Source organism: Panthera uncia, chromosome C2 (genome assembly GCF_023721935.1).
Source record: "Panthera uncia isolate 11264 chromosome C2, Puncia_PCG_1.0, whole genome shotgun sequence".
Classification (NCBI taxonomy): domain Eukaryota; kingdom Metazoa; phylum Chordata; class Mammalia; order Carnivora; family Felidae; genus Panthera; species Panthera uncia.
The window spans coordinates 53,560,650-53,580,434 of record NC_064810.1 but is presented as its reverse complement, the minus strand read 5'-3'; the positions used below and the strand labels follow the sequence as shown (position 1 = coordinate 53,580,434).

Here is a 19,785-nt window from a genome sequence, read left to right as displayed (position 1 = left end):
CTCTCTCTCTCTCTCTCTCTCTCTCTCTCCTTCTCTCCCCCCCCCCCCCCCCCCCCCAAATAAACAAACAAACAAAGATAGCTGATTCTGGTGCAAATACGAGAAATACTACTATGATAAAAAAACAAAACAAAACAAAAACAAACAAAAACAACAAACAAAAACAAACCTACCAGAACTGTGGAGATAAAAATTATCTGATTTTTTAAAAAAGAGATAGAACATATTTTTTATTTTATAACACTGCAGGGGTCTAAGTGACCCCCAGCATAATAAATTTTGAAACAGTTGTATCTCTTCAAGGGGGCAGCAGAAATCACATTACCCAAGGGTGGAAGAGGGAAGGGAGATACTTGAGAAGTGGCACCAATCTGTACAGTCTTAGTTCCAGGAGTTCTAACTCTAAAATTGTTCACTTAGGGGCGCCTGGGTGGCTCAGTCGGTTAAGCGGCCAACTTCAGCTCAGGTCATGATCTCACGGTCCGTGAGTTTGAGCCCGGCGTCGGGCTCTGTGCTGACAGCTCAGAGCCTGGAGCCTGTTTCAGATTCTGTGTCTCCCTCTCTCTGACCCTCCCCCGTTCATGCTCTGTCTCTCTCTGTCTCAAAAATAAATAAACGTTAAAAAAAAAATTTACAAAATTGTTCACTTAGATAATAAAACTCAACAGCACTATGTGACCTGAATTATTTTTACTAGGTATTTTTAATAGGGAGAAAACTAGACTATATTATGTGACAGAACACTGAATTAAGTTTATGGTTTTGACAGAATAAAAATATTTTAAGTCATACATTAACCTGTAAGACTTTCATGATAAAGCCACTCCAATAAAAATTATATACGTCAAAAAGTGACTTGAATAAGTGACCAGGGAATTGTTTGGTTCTACTATAGGGTTATAAAGGAAAAATTGAGTTGGCTGTGGATATGGTTACCTAAATTGGCTGTAAAGATTATCATGGCAAGATTAGTTCATTTTCATATATAAATTTTTAAAAGGACTACTTTACTCCAATGTAGGTAAATCAGGGGAAAAGTAAATTTAACTAGCACAAATTTCAGAATTTCTTTTAAAATATAATTTTTTTAGGGACAGCTGGGTGGCTCAGTAGGTTAAGTGTCTGACTCTTGACCTTGGCTCAGGTCATGATCTCCTGGTTCGTGAGATTGAGCCCTGCGTCAGGCCTGCTTGGGATTCTCTCTCTCTCCCTCTCAGTCTCTGCCCTTCCCCTGCTTATGTTCCTCCCCACCTCTGGAAATAAATAAATAAACTTTTAAAATAAGTGAATTAAATAAAATAAATGAATTAATTAAAGTAATTTTGTTAATTTTTAAAAAGTAGATAGGGATCTGGGTAAATAAAACATTATTTGATTTCTGAAAATGTATTACTAAATTCATACATTAACTAATTTGAATTGTAAAATGTGTGTTTTCTTCTAAAATATGTGCTCACTAAGGCATACTAATTTAGATTTTCTCTTTACAAAATAATTTGCAGCATGAATTTGTAATTTTTCAAACAGTACAAAAATTAATTTTTATCCACATCCCTTGAATGATCATCAATTTCAAAGTAATCAAGAGTTACTATAGTAACATCTTACAGGATATTGGAGTATTAGGTCCCTCCATCAATCTAAAAATTAATATCTGAAACCAATACCAAAATGAGTTCTAAGAGACTCAGTTTAAATTCTCAATATATCACTTGCTGTGGGATCTATTTTTTTGTCACTAGTCATGGGTTCCTTATAAAGTCCTTATAATTTTATTTGATTTGAATATTTAACTGTTAGTGTTTACTAACTAAAAGGACTGATATTTCCAAAATCAAGTAGTTACCTCATTTTACACATCTATCTGGTTAGAGGCTATCAATCACACTGAATAGTATCTGCAAGTTGAGCAAATGATGTAATTAGTTTTGTTGGTTCTTGTGTTTCAGCTTTGTGTTTTAGTAGGCTTTCATTGTGTTAACATGCCCTGATAAAAATAGTAAATAATTACTTTGTAAAGAAGTATCAAATACAGACAAACTTAAGTTTTCTTATCAGGAATAAAAACTATACTACCATTTTAGAGGTGCCCGGATGGCTCAGTGGGTTAAGCATCTGACTCTTGGTTTTGGCTCAGGTCACAATCTCACAGTTTGTGGGTGAACCCCCACATTGGGCTCTATGCTGACAGTGTGGAGCCTGCTTGGGATTCTCTCTCTCTCTCTCTCTCTCTCTCTCTCTCTCTCTCTGCTCCTCCCTCAGTTGTGCATTTTCTCTCTCTCTCTCTCAAAATAAATAAACTTAAAACAAAAAACTACCATTTATAGCATTTTAAGCTCTACAACAGAATGCTTGTATGTACATGCTTTATTTGCATTTTACTCAACTCTATGAGGGCAGGCATCTTTATTGACCTTTTACAGAGCTGGAAACTCAGAAAGGTCTGAGAAGGGAGAAAGCCAAGTATGAGAGCTCAAGCTCTATTACTACTAACTTGCATCCTTGGATAAATCACATAACTGTTCTGGATCTCAGTGTCATCTTTAGCTTCTGCAAACAACCCCCCCCCCCCCCCGCAAAAAAACAAAAAAACAAAAAAACAAAAAACACCTACCTTCTGGGATTATTCTAAGTTAAATATTTATAAAAGAACTCTGGGAAGAATAAAGCAATATTCAAAAGTTGATTATTATCATCTCAAAAATAAACATTTAAATATTTTTTTCTAATGCAGTGAGAAAGTCCTGATATCTGGAATATAGGAATGACAAAGGTCTCAGAAACAAGGCCTATTGTGAAGCATGGAGTCCCATGTCTTTGGTTTAATTACCCACATCCCCCAAAAGTAGTGGGGACCCTAATTACTCAGAAAATCCCCTATAAAATAAGTCATTTCATTAGACATAGCCAAAAATGACTGGCACAGAGGACAGAAATGTCAATTGGCCGCTGAGGGTGGACCCAAAAGCTTTCTCATGGAAAAGCAAAGAGGAAATTCAAAAGAAGAGTTAAGAATTATTTAATACACACGGGCACCGGGGAGGCTTAGTCAGTTAAGTGGCTGGACTCTTGATCTCAGCTCAGGTCATGATCTCACAGTTCCTGAGATTGAGCCCTAAGGTGGGCTCCATGCTGACAGCGAGGAGCCTGCTTGGGATTCTCTCTCTCCCTCTCCCTCTCGCCACACGCTCTCTCTCTCTCTCTCTCAATATAAATAAATAAACTTAAAAAAAAAGAATCATTTAACATATGGAGAAAAATGTGACTGTAACTTAACTGTTCACATAGGTCTCACCAAATTACAAATTATAAAGTAATTGTTGTTTGGGATAAATGTGTTGAATTTTCAAAAAAATTCAAAAGGCATTCTGAATGCTTTAAGTAAGGACACATATAAACAAAATTTTAAATAAAGTTCCCAGGATAAATATATAAGATAAAGTGTTTAAGGGAACAGCAAAGTTTCATCCCCCTGGAAATCACTTATGTGTAACACCAGTTTCTCAAGGATGCTGGAAAAATGAGGTTCCACTCTAGTTTAGTAGTATGCAAGGTGCCACAGTATGCTTCTAAGAATTCAGACACTGTGAAGTACATGATATGTGATAGTAAACAAAAATTCTCTCCACAGTTATAATGTATGAGAAAATCAGAGTCTACCTTCTTTGGAGAAGAATCCATTTCTAATAAAGCCAAGCAAGCGAATAAGTAGGTTAGTTTTATCTTAAATATGAAGCAAGAACTAATTGCTAAAAACTCCATGGAGTTTTATAGTGACGAGAATCTTTGCTAGAGTACCGATGGCAACAGATACCAACATTTACAAAAGGCTATTATAGTTTACCTTCACGTTGCATTTTATTGCATTTAATTCCATCACTGTTTTATTGACATACAACTGAACCTTCAAACTTGTCAGCCTGGTCTCATGCTTTTTGTCTTTACATCATCATTTCCTGTTAGTTACACATATTCTAAGCTCAGGGGTAAAACAACCTTTCTTGTTCCTGAAACTGTTCTTACTATCCCACATCTGCTTTTATCCCTGCCTTTCTCTCTGAATCCTATACTAAATCCTACGACAGATTCCATCAATTCCATAAAGCCTTTTCTGAAATATCCCTACTGCCCCCAGCACAAGCAGACTTTTCCCATTACAACTGTGACATTTTATTACTCCCATTGTTTTAAGTTTATTTATTTTGAGAGAGACAGAGATAGTACGAATGGAGAAGGGGCAGACAGAGAGAAAGAGAGAGAGAGAATTCCAAGCAGGCTCTGTGCTATCAGCAGGGCTCGAACACACAAACCACAAGACCATGACCTAAGATGAAACCAAGAGTCAGATGCTTAACCAATTGAGCCCATGCACTCTATTGTTACCATTTTTTGCCATAATTACTCAAACCTCTTATCTCATAGGCATCTAAGTGAGCAAGATATATGAAGAGTATGGGAGTCAAACAGTCAAGAGTATCCCAGCACCACAGTGCATGACTGATGAAGATATTAACTCCCAAGAGCCTTAGATCCCTGCTCTGAAGAATGGGGAAAATCATTACTGACTTAACAGGTTTGTGCTTATGTAAAACATCAAGCTTGGAATGAACCAATTAATCAATAAATGCATGCATTTTGCCTCATGCCCCTGATCCTACAAAAAAGAAGGGATGGGGTATTACAAAGTCACTCAAAACTATTTTTAACTTTCCAGATCCTCTCCTCTTCTTTGCACTGACTCTGCTCTTCCTGAAGGTCTAGTATGCAATCTTCTAAAATGAATGTAAATTAATTAATTATGATCATTAGTTTAAGTGACAAGTGGAAGGTTCCAGCAATTCTTTGGGAAAAAATGCAGACTTGTAGTTCTGTATTTGTAAGAGTATGGACATAAAGATGTGAAAAGGAAAAGGAAGGCTGTTTCTGTGTCCCTAACAAGCAGTCAGTCACACAGTTAGAAGTTAGAGCTTGGGAGCATCCACAACACTGTACCATCATGCACACTGCTGAATTGAAGAAAACAACCCAGGTTATACCCTTAAGATAGTATTTTTTAAAATTACTTATAACCAGTTATTGCTCTAATGAGATTCATCAGAGAACATGAAACCCTCATTCAACCCTCCCCCCGCCCTTTTTTTTTTCAACAATGCAAACTAGTACCGGGCAGTAATTCAAGAAACTGAAAACAAATCCCACAATGGGTATTTCCTCTCACCAGATGCACTAAAATAGAAGATAATCAGGAGCAAGAAAAGCGTCAGAGAAAGTTTTAACAGATAAAAAAAATAAACTCTCCAAAGCTGTATTACTTACTAATCACTTCTGTTTTAAAAATATATCCCTTTTTAAGTATTCACATTCACACAAAAACTATACTGATAGAATATGTCTTCTTCCTTTAGAGAACACACTTAAAATTTGGTGTTTAAAATGAAGAGGTTACACATATGAAACTTTTAAAAATGCCTGCCTGGGAGTGAGGGCCTTGAGGAACGGAGACCTTATTCGTCACTAGCAACCACCACAAGACCTGGTATACTCAAGTCACTCGATAAGCTTTTGTTGCTTAAGCTGACATTGCAGTTAAGGCTGCAATATTAACACACAAAAAAGCACCAGCACAATTACGTGCACTTTAATGTAATTTCAAAACCATTTAGCAAATAAATTGAAACAAGTCAGTATCACTTATGGCTAGAAACCAATTATATAATAATTCGGAAAGTAGCTGAACCTTCCACACTTTTAACTACAAATGAGAGCAGTTCGTAAGAGCAACTGGAAACGAGGCAAATTGCAAGGTGGAAGATCCACCCCCACCTGTAGTAGATTGCAGGAGGCCACCCTAACAGATTTCATTACAGTGCCACCAGGACAAATATTGTGAACCTAAGTAAGTAATTAGCAAGAGATTTCCTGTATGAAAATAATACTTCCTCCTCTTAAAAGTGGCCACCTATTGGGTTTGTAAATTAGCGGTACTTAAGAAAAGGCAAACAATATACTTAGGATAGGCTGCATGTTATCAAAAAACAGCAATCCAAAAACAAACTCAAGTGTTTAATTATAGGAAGCTAATGCGGTTCCCTATGAGGTTTTAGATAATTGTTTATTTTACCATATAAACATGACTATAAAAAAATCTAAGGCCATTTACTGGGAAAGTGCTACTGTTAATTACTGTTATACTAGCTGAAATCTACTGAAACATTTAAAATCATGTGGGCTACTGGAATTGATTTTAATTTTCCAGGTGCCCCACACAGTTGAAATCCTGTCTTTAACAACAGCCAATTGACAAAGTCTGTGCCATCATTAATTACATAACAACTATGCTAATCATATACTCTGGATTCAAATATCCTTTAACATTGCTTATGCAATGAAATATTTATGTTACATGTTAGCCTGATAAACAACTCAATAAAACCACAGCAATTGGAAGAATTATTTTCCCACATACTGAGATGTCTAATAAAATGTGTCACTTGAAACTCTGTATTTTTGTCCCCTGCTGGTTCAACTTTTCATAGAACTTAACCAAATGTTTGGGTGGCAGGGGTTTTCATGAATCAAGATTGTTAGCAAGCTACAAGGTTGAAGGAACAATGTGAGAATTACTCCTTTCAAGTTTAACCTAACAACCATATTGCTTTGCTTTTCCTTCACTTGCTAAATCCATTACATAATACATTTAAAAAGCATGATGAATTCACATTAATTTCAGAGTAATTTAACAACAGACTGGTATACAGTTTTTGAAGGAATTTAGTCACTGATAGGGTTTCAGAATTGATTAATGTCCCACCTCTCGAAACAGCCTTCCTGCATGGAAGTGTTTCTGTGTATACAGTGTTTACATGCCTGCACATACCACAATTTATCATGTTTCACTGCCGTGCATTCCTTTACTGGTTTTAAATATGCATGCTGCAATACCTACAGAACAGAAATAAGTCAAAGGCACAATAATGGTGCTTATTACAAAAAAAGGAGGTGGAAAGGATATAAATTGGTGTCCAATTTCCTCATTCTAAGAACATTAAAAAAAAAAAGGGGGGCTGAGACCCAGAAATTGACTTAGATACTGTCACAAGGTTATTTAGCATTAGGACTAGATCAAGACTTTTTCCCATGACACAACTAGAGTAACCTAAGATTATTATCTTTACCATGGGCATTCTGAGAGCAGAAGCTGGGTTCCTAGAAAAAAAATTTTTAAACCCATCATTCATAAGAAATAAATTACCATTCATAAAAATCAACCCTCTACATCAATCCGTGAAGTATATGCAATGAAAAAACTTGGTAATTAATTGTTCTTGGCACCTCCACCAGCATTTGCAAGGTGGACTTGGAATTCAGGAATAGGAAAAAAGCTCTTATGTTTTCACTGAACACTTGCTTCAGGATTCACCTTTGTGCTGCTAGACCTTCAGCAGAGACTCCACATTTGCTGACAGGGGTATGGGATTGGTTGCTCACAGCCACCATTAAACCTTGTCATTGTAACCTACCTCCTTGGCCATGTCTGTGTATTTCTGCTTTTCCTTTGGATCTAGAACAGCCCACCAATCAGCCAGTATCTTGGTAGCACCTCGGTTATCAAGCCGGGGGTGTTCCTGTCGTACAAGGGAGCGATGACGTTTGCAAAATAAGAGAAATGCATTCATTGGTCTCCGGGCTCGCTGTTCTGGTGATTCATCATCAGTCTCACCAACATCTTGCTCTAGGCCATCGGCCCCAAGAAGTTGAACCTATTACCAACCAAAACAAAAGCCAGATGTTTAACACATCCTGGACAATTTTGCTTTAACAATCAGTTTGGCTTTCAAATTGTATTTTTTTACCTTCATTTAAACAACTTACAAATTGGAAAAAAATTAATCATCAACCACTATTAGTGGTTGATAACCAACTTACAATGCCTTCTGCTTAGTTTCTATAGCAACCTGTGCATGTCTCTATTACAGAATATATCATGTTATAATTGCTAACATTTTCCCCCTCACTAAACAGTGAACTCTTTGAGGACAAAAGTTATTTACCTGTACAACCACGGCATCTAGTTCAATGGCTGGTACAACATCAGTACCTAACTAATAAATAAATAAATAAACTCAATAAATAAATAAACTCATGCTGTGATATATGCGTCTCAAGATTAACAACATTTACACACACACAAAAATATATGAATATTAGTTGTTTCTCCTGTTTGGAAAGTGCTTTTCTACAGCTAATAATGTGAAAGTGTTTAACATAAAAGTAGGTAATAAAAATGTAATGTATGCACATCACAAGTGGAGCCTCCTATTGTAAAAATCAAAATAGACATTTAACATTATTTGAAGGAGGAACTATGTAGTAAATTTTCAAGCCTGTAAATATCATTTAGTGAAATGCTATGATGACAGGAGTAAATTCACTTGGGCTTAAACCTTCAAAATAGATTCTGAATCCCCCCTTTTCCTCAGCATTTCATTCAATTCCCGGTCTTCAAGGACTTCCACAAAGCTCTGATCCCGCCCATCCCATCTGTGTAACTGTCATTCCCACTGCCTGAGCCTATGGCCTAGTCTTTCTGCTTCCTTTTTTTTTTTTTTAATTTTTAAAAATGCTTATTATTTTTGAGAGAGAGACAGACAGAGAGAGAGAACAAGTTGGGTAGGGGAAGAGAGAAGGGGGGGGGGCAGGGGATCCAAAGCAGGCTCTGCACTGACAGCAGCCAGACTGATTTGGGGCTCAAACTCATGAACCATGAGTTTGTGACCTGAACCGAAGTTGGACACTCAACAGACTGAGCCATGCAAGTGCCCCAGGCCTAGTCTTTCTGCTTCTAATCTCTTTCGGTACTTCTTGCACATGGCTGCAGATACCTCTAATCACAGAACCTTAGAATATATTAGGACTGTTAAATATCTTCTAAGGCTAAAATATGATTCTATGAGATTTCTTGAAAACAGTACAACCACAAACAGAAGTCCAGAAGGCTTACTAAAGCTATGTCTTTAATTTCCTGTTTCATAGTTAAAATCAAGAAGGACTAAGGTAGTTGTTGATCTGCATCATATAGTAGAGCATTACTTCTTCAATTTGAGTGGGCAGTGGAATCCCTGGAGGTCTTGTTAAATGAAACACAGATTGTTGGGTCCCATTCCCAGAGTTTCCAATTCTGTAGGTGTGGAGTGGGCCTCCAGAATTCATATTTGTAAAAGTTCACAGGTGATATTGATGCTGTTGGTCTGAAGATCACACTCCGAGAACCACTACTGTAAGGCAACGGTGTTCTTCTACATCACGTTTTATTGGGAAACTGCGACAGCTACTCTGGTATGAATCACTAGCTTAATCCAATTTGGTATTTTTAAAGTCTTGTAAGTTTAAATTAAATATTGCAAATGCATTTAATTAACCATCAATTATCTTCAAACAAAATAATACGGTGGAACAATCTTGAAGTCATAGCTATCTGATTTGGAAATACATTAGAGATTATTATTGGGAGTGAAGGCTATAGATTTCACTTCCTCATTATGTATACAATCATTAACAATGATTTGCATTTTTAAGGAATATTTATTTAGCATTCTGAATGCTAAATAATAAGGGATATTTAGTTAGCTTTCTAAAGTAAGAAGTTACAGAAAAATCAAGACATAAAAAGTATATTACATAGGTTGAAGAAATAATTACATTTTCCCTTCAGAAAAGAATAACTTTTGATTCAGTTACTAAGTTATAAAACTCAAGCCAAGAGCTGGAAAAAAAGATAAATAAGACAAGATCCTGGACCAAGGAACTTACTGTTTGTGGAGGGTGGAGGGGGAGGAGAAAGAGAGAAAAGGAAATTAATTAAAAAGCAGTATGATGACTATTACAAGGAGCCAGTGTTACAGTGAAGCACTAGTGGAAGGGTGGAAGCTCACCAAAGTCTCCCTAGAAACCGTGTTGTCTGAGCTAGATTCTGAAAGATGAATCAGAATGTGTCAGGTAGTCAATGGAGAGACACGGAAACCGAAAAAGGATTAAGGCTCGATGACTGACTGATGTACAGTTCAATAGCACTGGTAGATATAAGACTAGAACATGGACCCAGGACATGAGGTTGTAGAAGTAGGTATGGATGGACGTACTTCATGAAGAATGTGCTCTGTCATGTAAAATAACATGCATTTAATCCTATAAATAAATAGTTGCAGACTGTAAAAAACAAAACAAAACAAAACAAACAAAACAAAACAAAACAAAAAACACCTTAGGGGGAACAACATAGGTTATCATATTTTACTACAGATTATTTATTTTGCCAAATATGAATATTAAAAAATGTTGGCAACTACTATTTAATGTTACAATTATCTCATTAAATTAACCCCTAAAACGAATAAACAAATGAATAAATAGATAAAATTATATAAAAGTAAAAAACTCTCTATCTGGACTTAAATTTTTCTTTCACCAGGGCCCAGTAATACTTTGTAACAAATCAACACTTGTACCAGACCAGGATATGGAAACCACAGCTGGATGCAATAGAGAGCCATGAGTGGTTTTCAGCATAGAAGAGACATCACCAGATTTGTATTTTAGGATAACTCCTATCAGCAGTGTAAAGCATGAATTATAATATCAAAACGAGAAGCAATCCAAACTAGAGAAACCATTTCAAAGTTCATTTCAGCTGTCCAGGTGAGAAAGGAGACAGGGTTGAATTAAGGCTGTAATGATAAGAATGGAGAAGTAAGAACACAGACAGTATTTATTTATGAGGTAGAGCCAAGAGAGTTGGTATCCAGTTGGATTTAACGGTTAAAAAAGGAAGAGTGCTTCTACCTTTAGTGGCAAGATTCCTTCATACACACCAGAGAATGCTTTTTCTCAAATGAGAGAAATTAGATAGGGTTGGGAGCAGAAAGATCAGTATCGGGTAGGCAAAATGTCAGGTGGTTCTCAGCAGAGATGTCTTGGCTGGGATTATGAACTGAGGTAAGAATACAAAGAAGGCAAGACTAGAAAAGTGGATGAGATCACCAGGTGTGGACTGAAAAGAGAAGGGAATTCAATGATTCCATTCTTTCTCTCAGTAACTGCGTACTGGGCAACTGATAGGGACCAGGCACTGTTCTAGGTGGGGCGGGTAAATCCATGAGCATATGAATTCCCTGCCTTCATGAAGCAGAAGAACAGCACAGCCAGCCTTTCATTCTGAACAGATCCCTCTGGCTGCTCTGTTGAGCAAAGACTGGAAAAGCAAGAGCAAAGGCAGGCAGAGCAGCAGAATATATGCTAATCTGCACTAAAAATGGTGGTGGCTTGGACCAAGGAGGCTGTGGTGACCTTGCTAAGGAGGAGTCAAACTGAGAACATATGTAGAAGGTATGGCTTGAGAATATGCTAATAGATGGATGGATGCATATGAGACATGAGCAAAAGAAAACAGATAAGCTTTCTGATCTCACCAACCGGAAAGTTGGGGGCTCCCATTTACTGAGAAAGGGAAGATACAGGATGATGGGGTTCAAAGTTTCATTTTGAACACATTCAGACGGAGGTTCTGATTGGAGATCTAAGTGGATATGTCAAGAAAACAGTCAAAAATATCAGTGTAGAATTTAAGGATTGAGAAAGAAATTAAGAAGCCCACAGTGGGCCACCTGGGTGGCTCAGTAGGGTTAAGCGTCTGAGCGTCTGATCAGGTCGTGATCTCACGGTCCATGAGTTTGAGTCCTACATTGGGCTCTGTGTGGACAGTGAGGAGCCTGTTTGGGATTCTCTCTCTCTTTCTCTCTCTCTCTCTCTGCCCCTCCCCTGCTCGCTCTCTCTTTCTCTCAAAAAATAAAGAAACAAAAATTAATTTTTTCTTAAAACAAGCCCAGAGAACACCAATATTTGAGGGCAGAATAATGGAGGGGCATCAAGAGAATGAAGGTAGGAAGGTGAGGCTGGGAGTAGAAACAGTAACAGAAGGCAGCCTCCAGGACCAAGTGATCGACAGGCACAAATATGTCAGAAAGATCAAATCAGTATCAACTTGGCAATGGCCTCAAATAGAATGAGTAACAGTAGTCTCTCTGAAAAAAGAAGGGGAAGGAAAAGATGGGTGAGTGAAATAAGTATACAGATGAGTAGAGGAAGCTGAAGGAATCGTTTCTGGCGGCCTCTATTTTCTCTGTAAAAGAGGAGAAAAAGATCAACAGTGAGAGAGACTATAAAGAGGATCCAGATAAGATGTCTGAGAAACAGGAAAAACAGAAAAAAATGGAAGCTGACCCAAGCCTAGAACAAAAGACTGAATGGATGTCAAAGGTCTGCAGGATACTAAAAACAGGCTTATAAAAGTTGTAGTGACACGAAATATGTACTCATTTATTCTTCCATTGAACATACATCTATTCAATACTTGCTATGCACCAGGCACCATTCTAGGTTCCAAGGAGTAAGAGGAGGATACGTGGGGCAAGACCTCTGCTCTTACTACGCTTATATTCTAGTCTGGCAAGACAGACATACACAGGTATACAGCTAAGCGCAAGTTAAATGGTAAGAAACGCCAGGAAGGAAATCCTTGGACATGGAATGAGTTGGGTGGGAGGGTCACCTGAGATGATGAAGCCCCATCTCTTGGGGAGGTAGTCCTTGTGCTGAGAGCTGAATGAGGAGGAGGAGGAACCAGTTCCACGTAGACTTGGAGGAATGTGTGGCTTTCTAAAGTCACCTGCATGGCTGTGTGACCTTCTAAATGAGAGCTGGCTGCTTAAGCATGAGACCAGAGAAGGGGACGGAGAGGACTGACTGACCACAGAGGACTGGTGGGGTTGAAAACAGCCAGATGTCATGAAGGCAGTGGAGATGAGGGCCGGAGCAGCTACAAGGCTGTCCACAGAGGCAGGGCTAGGATGAAGCAGAGAGAGGCCAGAGGGGCAACGAGGTGGGTGCCAGGCAAGTGCGTCAAATTTTAGAAATACCCCCATCTCCACTGCATTGGAGTGCTACCATATTACCTGAAAATCATTAGTTAATAGACAGAAATACCACTGAAGAAGATCTGTTTCTGTCTAAATGATTAGGAAGTACAGATACTTTAGAAGCCCTCAATATCTGGAATAAACATATACATTAAGTAGTTAAATAGGATTCAAGTTATACAGACTTTTAGAAATGCATCTTTCTCACCAATCACTGTAGTTTCTGGAATGAATATTCAAAACTTCTATGTTAAACAGAAGAATTACCTTATCAATATCCTCCTCTTCGTCTTCCTCTTCCTCCTCTTCTGAAAAGTCAAGCAGTTTCTTTGCTAGCAATGGATGCCACTGAAGACACTTTCGTTTTGGTCGTTTTCCAGCCCCTTCTCCGTCTGCTGAGTGATCTTTATTTCTATTACTGCCTTTCATTACTGTGACCTGTGGTAAGGAAAAAAAGGAGAGAAACAGAGAGAAATCAAAGTAAATTTGATTAAAATTTGTTTATTTAGCTTCCTTAGCTTTAATTGGATTATAGTTTTAATGACTAAAGTATCTACCAGCTCAGGCATTTACTGGATTCAGTAAGAATTCTAAGTACATAATCAAACATTCATTTTAGTTGGCTGAATGGAGCTAATAAAATTTGCCTTTTGTGAAATCTACTTCCTTCCACTCCATAACTTCAGAACTCAAAACCCGAATACAGCAGTAGGATGCCTACAAGTTACTGTCACCTGTTCACACTTACTCGGGGTAGTGTTTCTCAAAGCTGTGCATCAGAAGACTGTGAAAAGATGGAGAGAAGAGGTGCTCACAGAGGTGGCCCTCCATACATTCTCCAATGGCTCCCATTTTATTGTAATAATTTACGTTTTGCACTCTACCATAAGATAAATCTGAGCCTGGAGGGTTAGTAAGCAGAAAAAATACTCTGTAAGCATCAAATGTTTGGATTAAAATAAAACTATTTCACAAGATGACACACAATTTTTAAAAAGTAGCTGTGTGCAGCCTCCAAGGACCCAGTGCATGAAGTCACTGTAGGTCACTTAGCAAGATGAGCACCCTCTGTCCCCATCTGTGACACACATAATCACAAATATTTTGCATCTCTTCATTACATATGCACCCGAATCCAGTAACCAAGTTTTGCTCCCTAGGCTTTTTGTTCTTGCTCTTACCCTAAAAGGTGATTGGCTGAAATAGCTAAGCAATGACCAGCCTATGATGTGACAAAATCTTTTCAGAAGCCTAAAAACTAAGTTACTTTTGGATGACTTGAAAAACATTTTTTCTTAAAGATAAAAACAACACACATTCATATTTGTGCTAAAAATAGCACAAAATGAGGTTTGCATTCTGCATCACACCCAGCACCACGGCCGAGAGGTAAATCACACATGTCAATTTCTTATATGCATTCTCACAGTATTTTCCTAGTTCAATAGTTCTCATTCATTCATTTTAAGTAACAATATACAAATTATTGTCCATATGTACTCATGCAAAAATTCAAATATCCAAATGCTATCAACTTAAATGGTTCATGCTGATGATTACAAACACAAACACAGTTGCTGATATCACAGAAAAGTATAGCCTTTTTGGTCAGTAAAAGTGTGCATTGGTCCAAATGCTTGCAAAGTGGTATCAATAAACTTCTAATGCCATGTTGCTAAAACTAGATTTTCATAAAGTTTCAAGATTCATTCTGTTCTGAAGCCTTTGAAACAACATGGCATAGGCAAATTTATCCTGTCTGTCATTGTTTCATGTTTCATGCTTAGGTCTTCCTCATTTCAAAACAACAACAACAAAAAAATCATTAATATTTCTCTCTAGCACTGGCATGATTTCATTATAAAAAAGAATTTTAATACTGGACCAATCTGTAATTCATTCTGATAAAGGAAATAAGGATCTTATCCTTTTTTTCCCAAATAACTAGCCAACTCTCCCAGCAGCATTTGTTAACTAATCCAGCTTTTCCTCATTCCGTTGAAATGGCCCTTTTATCCTACACTAAATTACTTTATGTGTACATATCTATTTCTGGATTCTCTTCTGTCAATGATCATTTGCCTCTAACCTGTTTGCCTATCCTTTGACCAATTTTAAAAACCTTAGGGACTACATCATTCTGTATCTTCTTTTATATACAAATACAGCAGTAAACACAGCCATTTAGAAATTTTAACTTGCACAGATCATGCTCATCTAAGCCAACACACCTTTACTGTCCTCATTTTGTAATAACTACAGAATATTCCAAAATAAAAATGTATTGCAATTTATTCAATCATTCCAGTATTGATAATCAGATTATTTCTTATGCTGCAGTAAAATCTTTATTTTAATAAAATTTTTTAAATCTCCATCTTTATAAAAATCTTCAACTTATTAAAAGCTATGTTTAGTCAAAAGAAGGAGGGAGAGAAAAAGAAAAACATGTTCCTATGGCCTTTTTATTTTTTATTTACTTATTTATTTTTTTTAAACGTTTATTTATTTTTGAGACAGAGAGAGACAGAGCATGAACAGGGGAGGGGCAGAGAGAGAGGGAGTCACAGAATCTGAAACAGGCTCCAGGCTCTGAGCTGTCAGCACAGAGCCTGACGCGGGGCTCGAACTCACGGACCATGAGATCATGACCTGAGCCAAAGTCGGACGCTTAACTGACCAAGCCACCCAGGCGCCCCTCCTATGGCCTTTTTAGCAAGAAACTTCTGCTGAGTCTCTGAAGCAATTATATGATTCATGTGGCTGCATCGAGAGTGTAAAAAGTTACTGAAAACTCTAAATGGAATTAGTTATCTGCTATGCTCTTAATAAAGCAACAAAGGTTTCTCGTGAACTGATAGACCATAGACCATTTAACAATTCTCATTCTATCTATAAATAAAATTTGGCACAGGCAACCCAATTTCCAAAAATACCAATGCTATGTAGAGAGAAGAGGAAGCCGTTATTTTTGTGGCTTATTAATCACTTCAGGATGAGCTGCTTGAGTGGCAAGTAAACCCATATGGTGGCCCCAATATTTTCGGAGGTATAACATTTTTATGGCCTTTTGTTTTCCACTTAAAAAAATCCCTTTAACATTTCTTATAAGGCTGATTTAGTGGTTATGAACTCATTTAATTTTTGTTTGTTTGGGAAACTTTATCTCTCCTTTAATTCAGAATAATCTTGCCAGGTAGATTATTCTTAGTTGTAGGTTCCCCCCGCCCCCCTTTCAATCCTTTGAATGTATCATGCCACTCCCTCCCTTCTGGCCTACAAATATTGCTGCTAAATATTTGATGGGTCTTATAGGGGTACCCTTGTATGTAACTAGTTGCTTTTCTCTTGCTTTTAAGATTCTCTTTAATTTTTGACATTCTAATTATGATGTGTCTTGGTGTGGATCTCTTTTGAATGCATCTGGTCAGGTGCTCTCTGTGTGTCTGTTTTCTTCTCCATGTTAGTGAAGTTTTCAGCTATTACTTCTTCAAGAAGTTTTTCCCTCTCTCTTCTCCTCCTGGCACCCCTATAATGTGAATGTTAGCATCCTGTTACTGTCCCAAAGGTTCCTTAAACCTTATTTTTTACAAAATGATTTCAGGAGTAGTGACTCGTCACTTACATGTAACACCCAGTGCTCATCCCAACAAGTGCTCTCCTTAGTGCATCCTTATTTTTTTTAATTGTTTTCTTTTTGCTGTTCATCTGGGGCGATTTCCACTACCCTGCCTTTTAGATGTCTGTTCTGTTCTGCATCATCTACTTTGCTGTTGATTCCCTTCAGTATATTTTTCATTTTGGTTATCGTATTCAGCTCTGACTGGTTCTTTTTTATATTTTCCTTCTCTTTGTTGAAGTTCTCACTGGGCTCATTCATTCTTCTCCCAAGTTTGATGAGCATCTTTATGACCATTATTTTGAACTATTATTTATCAGGCACACTTTGTTTCATTTAGTTCCTTTTCTGAGGTTTTGTCTTTCATTCGGAACTATAATTTTGCCTGACTTTCTGTGTTTGTTTGTATGTATTAGTAGGCCAGCTAAGTCTCCTGGTCTTGAAGGAGTGGCCTTACATAGGAAGTTTCCTGTGGGGCCTAGAAGTGCAATGCCCCCTGGTCACCAGGACCAAGTGTTCCAGGGGTGTCTCCCGAGTGGGTGGTGTACAACCTCCCGTAGTGGCTAGATTGGAATAGGTGCAGGTGCTCTAGTCAAAGGGCTGGCCCCAGCCTGGTTGGCTGCAGTGTCTGGCCATGCTATGGTAGCACTAATGGGTGGGCCTGGACTCCAGTGTAGCTGGCTGAGAGGCCTGGCTACTGTGGTATTGCTGGGCAGGGCTGGCCCCTTGTGTAGCTGGCTGCGAAGCTTGGTTATGACTGTTGTGGTCATGCTAGTGAATGGGACTGCCTCCCTCCCTGAATGCCAGCTGCTTTGTGGGGACTCTAATCCAGGCTGAGGCTATATGCTGGGTGCAGTGGGGCAGGATCTTTTGGGGGCGGGGGGGACACACAGAGGTTTCAGCCAAGGGCTCTTGCTGAGTGTAGTGAGATAGACCCACTCTGGGGAAGGCTGGGGGTGCTAGTCCTGGCCAAAGTAACTTGCTGGGACAGAGGCTGCCTGGTGGTGGGGAGCAGCAGGAGAGTGGGAGCCACTTTGCTTGGTTGCAGTCTCAGCGAAGGCTGCCCACCAGGGCAGGAGCCCCTTTGGAGGGATGTCTTCTGGGGTGAGTCAGCAGAGGAATGCAGGGGGAGGAATGAGCAGTGCTAACAAGGTAGATGGAGAGTATCAGAAATGGCTCCCACAAGCGACAAGGCTAGCTAGGTCAAAGGAAAGAAAAATGGTGCCTTCCAGTGAATGCTTCCATTCCCAGAGAAATTTCCTACAGATCCCTGCTGCTCTGGCATATACCCTAAAATTAGTCAAAAAACATTCTTCATATATGGTCCAGGTGTTTTTCAAACTGCTCTCTGCTGGGTCTTAGAGCAAGGGAGATTGTGCGTGAGTCCTTTAACATCAGAGTCCTAGTTTCCCATAGCCCTCTGCTCACCTGTTGTTAAGCCCTGCTGACTTTCAAAGCCAGACATTATGGGGGCTCATCTTCCTGGAGTAGGGGACTGCCCAATGTGGGGCTGGACCTCCTTGCTCCTCAGAGAGAACCTCTGTGTTGGTGATATCCCTACTGTGTCTCTGCCCCTCCTACCCTTCTCGGTGTGGCTTTTTCTTTTTATCTTTAGTTGTGGAAGACCTGTTCTGCTAGTCTTCAGAGAGAGTTGTTCCATATATAGTTGTAGTCTGAGTACGTGGTCTGTGGGAGGAGGTCAGCTCAGAATCATCCTACTCTGCATCTTAATCCTATCTTTGTTTATGTTAACACACTTTTTATTTATTTATTTATTTATTTATTTATTTATTTTTATTTAAAAAAATTTTTTTTCTTAATGTTTTTATTTATTTTTGAGACAGAGAGAGACAGGGCATGAGCAGGGAAGGGGCAGAGAGAGAGGGAGACACAGAATCGGAAGCAAGCTCCAGGCTCTGAGCCATCGGCACAGAGCCTGATGCGGGGCTCGAACTCACAGACTGTGAGATCATGACCTGAGCCGAAGTTGGACGCTCAACCGACTGAGCCACCCAGGCGCCCTTGTAACACCCTTTTTAAATAAATAATAAAATAAATCAATGGGAGACTAATTAATTATGCTATTTAATTATGTGTGACTGTGTTTAAGTACATGTGCCTGTGTGTGTGTGTGCGCATAATTTTAATATTCAAAGACAAAATAGTATATACCAAGAATTAAATTAATGGATGGTACATGTGGCTTTGAGGTTCAGAATAATCACATTCACATGTGATTTCTTTCCCATGTAGTGGACATGCCACTATAGATACTGTATGTCTTTTCTGATAATCCCCAAGTTAATCTCTCCTTCCCCAGAAATCCACTAGACTTTGCACAGCTAACAACACCACATTTTCCCTTGAATTACAATTATATGGATACATCCTACCTCCCTCACTAGGTCTTTTATTAATGATCCAAGACTATTTACCTTTATGTGCTCAGAAGCATCCTGGCTCAGTCAGTTGTGAGAGTTGTTACAGGCAACCATGTGAATCCCTGCACTAAATGGTGATAATTCATTGTTTTCATACATCCAAATGGCTTAAAAATTAACCCCTGTATCTCTCATTCCCCTGAATTCAGATATTTTCTCTTGATTGGGAAAAAAAGGGTGACTGAAAACTACGTGTAACTGTGACATGCAAGCTGCGGTGGCATGTGGTGTGTAAGAACCATCAGCCACCTGAGCTGTGGAAGAAGAACAAAGGAAGAGGGACAGAAATATTTTTACCATTCATTACAGATGGAAACGTGAACAAATGAACTGGACATGATATACTTTGGACAAAATAGTCAGGAAATGTGTAACTGATGTAATGACTATGAAATACCTCAAACTATAAACTGGATACTTTAATAATTGATAGTTATCTGATTACTTTTTAATTTCTTACAGATCAGTTTTCACACGGTTGAAAAGAAGAAAAAGAGTGGGGGGAAATGATGCTCCTGATGATCAGTCAGAAGTAATGAGAAAATAAGAAAGGACAATGAAAAGAAAGGATGACGAAAAAGTAGAAGAGACAAAGAAGGCAGACTTTTGAGACTTAAGCCCATTACTCTTCTTATTTCAACAATAAAGAGAAAACTGTTAATTTCTGACAGTAACAGAGGCTTACACTTGTAATTATTTTGCCACTAAAAACCCCATGTATTATAAAGTTTGGCTTCCTGTTCTTGAACAAGAA

At 38.4% G+C, this 19,785-nt stretch overlaps 1 protein-coding gene across 6 annotated transcripts in view; it reads right to left on the bottom strand.

Moving 5' to 3' along the window:
- The window catches only part of BBX (BBX high mobility group box domain containing), a 283,503-nt gene that overhangs the window by 90,677 nt on the left and 173,041 nt on the right, over positions 1 to 19,785 (bottom strand). For all 6 annotated transcript variants that reach the window (XM_049628124.1, XM_049628123.1, XM_049628122.1 and 3 more), the window contains 2 exons: positions 13,239 to 13,409; positions 7,521 to 7,760 (listed from right to left, as the gene is read on the bottom strand). In XM_049628124.1, the coding sequence (XP_049484081.1) occupies positions 7,521 to 7,760; positions 13,239 to 13,400 (402 nt within the window). In that variant the 5' untranslated portion in view covers positions 13,401 to 13,409. The remainder of the gene's footprint in view (positions 1 to 7,520; positions 7,761 to 13,238; positions 13,410 to 19,785) is intronic.